At 41.1% G+C, this 7,232-nt stretch overlaps 1 protein-coding gene across 1 annotated transcript; it reads left to right on the plus strand.

Moving 5' to 3' along the window:
- Positions 1–362: 362 nt before the first annotated feature.
- Positions 363–6,151, plus strand: LOC113294391. Its single transcript, XM_026542789.1, has 4 exons — positions 363–436; positions 4,031–4,328; positions 5,088–5,264; positions 5,334–6,151. Exons 1-4 carry the CDS (start codon positions 363–365, stop codon positions 5,931–5,933), a joined length of 1,149 nt encoding a protein of 382 aa, XP_026398574.1. The 3' UTR covers positions 5,934–6,151.
- Positions 6,152–7,232: the final 1,081 nt, after the last annotated feature.

The raw sequence follows: 7,232 nt of genomic DNA on the forward strand, positions 1-7,232 counted from the left end.
AACGATCTAGATAGGAAACTAGTACCGCTAGATAGATCTCGAAATGTTACGCGAAATAGACTACTCGAACGTGTCATTCAGACACCGGATGAAGAAGATAACATCAGATGTTGTATGAAGAGTAAAATGTCTCTTTGCGGTCTAGCCGACATGGGCTGCCCATATCCAAATCGGTATATCAGTAATTTAGCCTTAGTATTATCTACTCCAAGTCGAGAGGAAATCATTATCATCTTCTTATTTCTTCTTTTCCTTTCTCTTTCTTCGTTCTTCTCCTTCTCTTCTATTCAACTGTCCCTGTTTAATCTCGAGCGACAAAGTTCAGATTTATTTTGAGGGAATCAACTAGTGAAGTTGCATAGATGAAGATTGAGTTATTCTCTGTGAAAAACGAAGGAGATGTTGCTGCTGGGAATCATGAAGAAGCAGAGAAATGGTAAGTTGAGTTAGGGTTTTTAATTGATTGAAGTTTAGATATGAAATTGAGTTTGATTCGATGAATTATTTCCTGGGTTTGCTGTTAATTAGGGTAGAAATGGTTGTATGAAGTTTAAGTTCGATTTCATAAAAAATTAGGGTTTCAGTTCTTCCCTAAATCAAAGCAGAAATTAGGGTTCGTACTAATTAGGGTGTCTATTATGTATTTGAGTCTGTGGTGAAAGATTTGGACTTAGGTGAAGGGGGGGTTTGAGTATTTTTTTCATCTGCAATTTAGAGTTTTGGAATCTCATAGGGGACTAAGGCAGTTGGATGAATGGTGATGGTTGTATTGAGTTTCAGTCAATGTAATGGAGCTAGTGGAGGAATTTGTAGCTGAAGTGGAAATAACTATGTTATTGAATTGGTAAAGAGGAAAGTGGTTATTGTAGAAAACTAGCTTTTGCAGAAATGGGGATTGTTGGTAGAAATGAATTAGGTTGAAGCTAAATAAGTTGATGATGCTAGAGCTGAGTTGGTGTTAAGTTTGATGTAATGGTTATTATGTTTGAATTGAGGGTGTGTAGTGGTTATGGTGGCATGTAAATGGGATGTACAATTGGACTAGAGAAGTGTTATGCTTTTGTAAAATGGGTTTGGCATGGATCTAAATTAGTGTCGCAGATGGAGTTGAGTCCCTAGCGTTAATTTTATAGCCGCAGTTGGTGGTGTTGAACTTAACTGAGTTGTAGCAGCTCATGGGTTGATGGCAGTGAAAGAAATGATTACATGAAATGGATAAGATAAGTTTAATTAAGATGGTGGAGATTAGGGTTGAATGATCGGAAGTTGAGAGGTTATTTGTGTTGTAGATACTGAAATAATGGTGGAGAAGTTGAATATGAGCAGATGGTGGGAGTCTTGGATGAAATGGTGGTGTTGTAAGAATTCCTGAGTTTGTATCTCAGATAGTGTGTTGTGAGATACTTGGGAGTTGGAGCTGAGTTTAGTGGTAGTGCTGAACTGAGTATGGATTGCAGGTGTTGATGGTATTAGAAATGAACCTGGTGGTGTTGTAGAAGACAGGGAGGAGGTCAGAATTGTGTGAATGAGTTACATAGGATGAGATTACATTGCAGGTGGAGATGTGAGTTGTAATCAATGTAGTCGATTTCGGACATCTCGGACGGAATTCCGGCGGTATTTCCGTTTTCGGACCAACATAAAACGAAACACAACTTTCCGCTGAGACGGAAAGTACCCGGAAACGAACCGAAATTCCGGCCGAGATGAGGCGGAAACGAACCGGAATTCCGGCCGAGAGAGGGTAGTGCACTGAAAAGCTAGGCATATGGCTTACTTACAAAGTGCTCTATTAAACAGATTACAATTTCAGCTGAAAACATATATTATAAATTCTTCGGTAAATGAAGGATAAGTAGAAACCTGGATGGAAAGGCAAAACAAGGAAGTAACCATATTTCCGGGGGAAGTGGATTGTTGCCGGACCATTCAAAAACTTCTAACACATGTCACCATTAATGAATTAGTCAAAAAGAACTAGAAACTCCTAACGAACATTGTCTATTCCCCTCTAATTTTAAAAGAAAACACAATAAAGAGGTTAAATTATGTACTGAAAGCCACATTTCCCCCATGATGTTATAGCAGCAGCACCACCATGGTCCAGAATCCATTTCCTTGTTTTTTCCATTTCCCCTTCTCCATCATCAGCTCCTTCTCCAAGCAATCTCATAGTAACATAGTTTAGGCATGAACCGAACATTGTACTTGGTCCTTCAGTATGTAGACCCCAACCCCCATCTTCATTTTACAGTCCACATTTATCAATTCACAGTCAAATGTTTGACATATGCACACAACACAAAACTAAATAGTGTTCAGTGATTCTAAACAAGGCAAGCCACAAACAAAGACAGAAGAAAATCGGAAAATGTTTCACTCACCTGATGATTGTAAAGACAACGACACATCTCTTGTTTATGCTCAGCAGACAACACTGCATTCAGTGCTCCAGTAATATGAAGTGTAATAATCTGTCCATTAAACCATCAAATTATATATATAAAAGTTTGAACCGAGATTACACCGAGATTTGGAAACGGAATCTCCCCGAGACAACGTTGTACCAGTGTCTCGCTCGGGACCGAGACAAACCGGAATCCGATATCGACTACATTGGTTGTGATATGTCATAAAAGAGCTGGTATGGGTGTTTGTTTCGATTAAATTTGGATGGAAAATCCGTGACAAGGAATCAGGGCAGCCCGTGCATGAGAAGAATAGTTCACGGGTTTTGGAAGATTTATGCGTGTTCTGCTCGTGTATGATGACTCTAGCAACACTCTGGACCGTGAAGAAGATAAAGGAGGAGATTTTGCAGCTGTAGAAACACGTGAAAAGCTAAAACAGGGAAGAATCCCAGAATATTTTTCTTCACTGCCGAGTTTAATGAAAATTTGTGAGAGTTATGGCGTGATATTTTGCTGCTGTTGAGTATATATAGGGTGAGGGGATCATAGAGAAGGGAGGCGGAGAGATTGGGAGAGAAAAAAGAGCACCACAGAGCGAAAAATCAAATTTGCAGAGCTGCCATTTTTGCTGCTGCAAAACTGAAGAACACGAAGGACAGACCTGCACCAGCAGTCGTTTTTGAACAGTGACAGCAACTCATTCCGTGGGTCGAATTTTACAGGCAGACTTAAAAACGCAACAGCAACAGTGACGGCTCTTTGTAACGGTTTTTGCAACAGTTATAAGCGTTGCAAACCAGATTTTTATTAAAATTCTCCCTTATTCATCATTTGTAACCCTTTGAGCATAAATGAAATCAACTTTTGAGCGTGTTTCCAACATGATGAGCGGCTATTTCTCTCGTAACCAAGGCAATGTATGAAGCTATTCACACATGAACAATGGGTAACTATTTCATTTTCTCTAATATTTAATTATAATTCACTCAATCACTGCTTTTGCAGAGTTCTTAAAAGTTTACATAATTTTCTTCATTAGTTGTGATTCAATTAGATAGGTTATGCTTTGGTTAGATAATCTATGCTTAGGGGATACAATTAATTTTTGAGAATATGTTTGATTATTTGTGGATTAAGAAATAAAGGATTAAAAGGATAATTAGAGTTATGAAATATTTGACATCATTCATGTGTAATAGTGGATTCTAGTGTCTTGGTTATTTTCCAATCACTTGAAATCAATTTTGAGTTAAGTTTTCTATATTTTTAAGTTCTATTAAGTCTAGAATTCATTTCCTTCACAAGCCTCAACGAACTCTTTACTACAACATCATTGAAAATACCATCATATGTAGGTGGGGTGAAATGACTTTCTCCTTAGAAAGCGTGGCTCTTCTGTTGAATCTTCCCGTAACATGAAACCTAAATATCCAACTGGCAGAAGATGAAAAAAAGATGCGATCCATTCTTGTTGCGAAGTCGAAGGATTTCGTTCGGAGAGAGAACGAAAAGTGCTTCTACGGATGATGGGTGTCCCAATGGTTCCCGGACGAGCTGAACCCGAGTCAAAAGAATAGTACACTTCATGTTGCGGCATTCTTGGCTCTCTGGTTGTCCAGGGATGTTTTCGATGACGGTTCCAGCAAGAAAGAGATAAGACAAGAGCTTCTGATGATTGACATAAAGTTAGCGAAAGGCGTAGTTCTCCCCATTGGTAGCTTGTTCCTTGGTTCTCTGTATACACATCTGGATCACCTGGTTGCGGACATGCGTGTTTCAAACGGTTATATGAAAGTGGAATCGTATGTTCATGTTGCCTTCCTTCAAGCGTGGTTGTGGGAGCATTTTGAGAAATATGCTCTGAAGCCGTTGTCTTCACTTCCCGCGAGTTGGGGTGGCTCCAGAATTCTCCGATGGGTGAACATGCGTCCAAGAGTCGGATCGAACTTGATTAGGTTCCTTGACAAGTCGCACGAAGTCAATTTTCGCCTGTGGGCCCCGGTGCATGCGTTTGTAGTTCAGGTTAACACCTTTGCTTCTGCTCCAAATATGACTTTGCTTTCCGAAGGTAACCTGAGTGTTGGTGAAAACTTGTTTATGTGGAGTTGCACGTCTGGTTGTATGCCGTCTTTCTTTAGGGGGTCTTTCCAAGTGGCTTCTTATAATATTGATTGTCCTGCCCGTCACATGGGTTTCGACTAAGGGATCCCCTTTGCTCGTCAGCCAGTTGCTTCAGAGAATCCGTTGCCGGTCGTCTTCAATGCCAGCGTTCTTGTACCGGGTACACATCTACCCTTTTTTCCCTTGGAAAGAGTTTCTTCAACGACCTTAAAGTATAATGAGTTCTAGCAAGATGAGTTCCCTACTATCCGCGACTTTGTGAATCACATGGTGGTGAATGCCCGTTGTATACCCTCCCCTGAGGTTTTGACAAAGCATCCAATGTTGAGGGATCCTTCTGCAACTAATCGGAAGTCGCCTGGTAACATGGACAGTCACTAGGTGAAGGAACGGAGGTCGAAGAATCGCGCTGGTGGATTTCGGTCGGTTTTGACAGACTCGGCGACCCCCGTGTCTTTCAATTCTTCCAATATTCAGGTAGGTGTCTCCCCTGGCTCAACTAAAACATGTAAATCTTCATTTTATTTCTGAACTTTTGCATCTTGTTCCTACCAGGGTTTCGGTAGTGTGAATGCCTTTACTGCGCTTGCTCGTCGTCAGGAAATAACACCTCTTCCGATAAAGGCCGGCAGTGTTGAGCCCTCTAGGAAAGAGTCAGAGAAACAGAAGAGTTTAGAAGACGAAGGTAGCTCTTCTCACAGCAGCACTGGATCTTCTTCGGGAAGCGGATCGGTGAGTCTTGCACATGTTTTTTTTTCCTTTCTTTCTTCTTTTTCGAAAACGTTTAACTCAAGATTACAGGAAGGATCTGAGGAAGGATATGATTCTGGAGACGATTCTGAGATAGAGGCTTGTGAAGATTTTTCTTTAGCTGCAGCGACTGCTATTGGTGCTTCGAAGATGGAGGTTGATCAGACGAAAGGCATGGATGCGGCTCGAACAACGGAGAATGCTATGACGACTGTCAACGAAAGCGTGGAAGAGAACCCATTTCCGGCTGTGGGTATGGTTGCAGGCGCCACTTTCGATCCCCCGTACTTGGTTCCTTATCCAGGTCATGTGCTGGTCGGTGGCTTCAGCGTGCTGGCTAAGTACAAGGTGTTGTACACCAAAATCTGGGAAAGGTATGTACATATCGCCACAACCAGGAAGATCACCAGTCGATTTGCGCTGGTCAAACGTGTGGAGGAAGCTCTGTCTTCGATCGAGGATATGTGTGAAGTGACCGGCCATACCGTTTCTGAGGATGTCATCGTCAGTTGGAAGTATCATCGTGATATGTGCATAGAAAATGAGTTCAACGCTTCGTGGTTCGTCAAGGGCTTTGCTGAGATCCAGAAATTGAAAACCGTAGTAGCCGAGAGTCTTTCTACATATGAAATCGCACAACAGGAGGCATAAGTCGAAGAATTGTACAAGACGTTGACTCTGAAGAGATCGTCTCTCGAGGATGCAAGGGAGGCTTTCTCTAAGAAGAGCAGACCCCTGTTGGATAAATTTCCCTGAATGTTCCTCTGTCTTTTCCAAACTTTCGCTTAGGTTCTCTCTTTTTTTTTTGAAAGGCAAACAAAGTGCCTATTTTAACGTTTAATTGATTTTGATAGATGGTTGGTATTTTATGAGGATATTGGGTTATTTTGAAATGAATGGTTTTATTAGTATTGCTCTGGTTGTGACTTGCGAATATGATATTGCTTTAATGAAAGTGTGTGTCGGTAGTTGGCATAATATCAAATAACACGATGGTCTTATCGAGAACCTAAGAGAATAAATCGTATATTCCGTCTAGTCTGGACTTACTCAGTTTTCCTGGGTCTTCTGATGAAAACAAGATCCTTCTCGTGTAAAACCGATTTTGTATGCAGTGTTGTCGTGACTGCGGAAAGTCCCCAGTCGCTTTTGGAGTTTCCTGGTGACCGAATCGTTTGCTTTCAGTTATTGTGAAGTCCCGAACCATCTCTTGCGGCTTACGACTGGTAATCAGGTTGTCTGGCAGTCGAGTTGTAAATCCCTAAATAGATTGCTTGTTTCTGCCATCCTGATGTCTGGATCGAAGTATGAGATCGATTTTTGAAAGTTGATATTGTAACCGAAAGATCAATCTCCCACTGTGGTCGCCAATTGTTTATGGGCAAAAACTGTTTCTGCTGATTTTGATAATTTCGGTGAGTGGGTGAGAAACAAATGTACTACACGGGAGTACTTTAGATTCGAGAGATCAATCTATACAAATCTGGCCTAAACCAAGAAATGGTCGTTCCGGATTTCCTTCGGTCACAAAGAGGAGGAGAAGGGATGGTTTAGGGAGGGAAGCGAAGAGAGTGTTGAGACCAGAGAAGTTCTGGAAGAGTATTACTTGACTTGTACTAGAAGATGAAAGCTTTGAGAAAGCTAGCAAGAGTTTCCTTTCTGAGTGTTGTATTTCTCCCTGACCAAAAACCTGTGTTTTGGTGGAAATAGGTAAAACCTATTTATACAAGTCTAAGTGAAACGTACTCTGGCCTCGTAAGAAAAAAAAAACGGATGAGTTAAATGGGAAGAGGTGGTAACGCCTGGTATTGATGGAATTGATGTTCCATAATGAAAGAGCGTTCACCATTACTTCCTGCATTTTACTAACCGTTTTATTCTTATTACACCTTCTTGAAACGGGCATTTGTGTATGCCGCACGCTGTAGACTGCCAAACCAAAACCCTAAT

This window comes from Papaver somniferum, chromosome 7 (genome assembly GCF_003573695.1).
Source record: "Papaver somniferum cultivar HN1 chromosome 7, ASM357369v1, whole genome shotgun sequence".
NCBI classification, from domain to species: domain Eukaryota; kingdom Viridiplantae; phylum Streptophyta; class Magnoliopsida; order Ranunculales; family Papaveraceae; genus Papaver; species Papaver somniferum.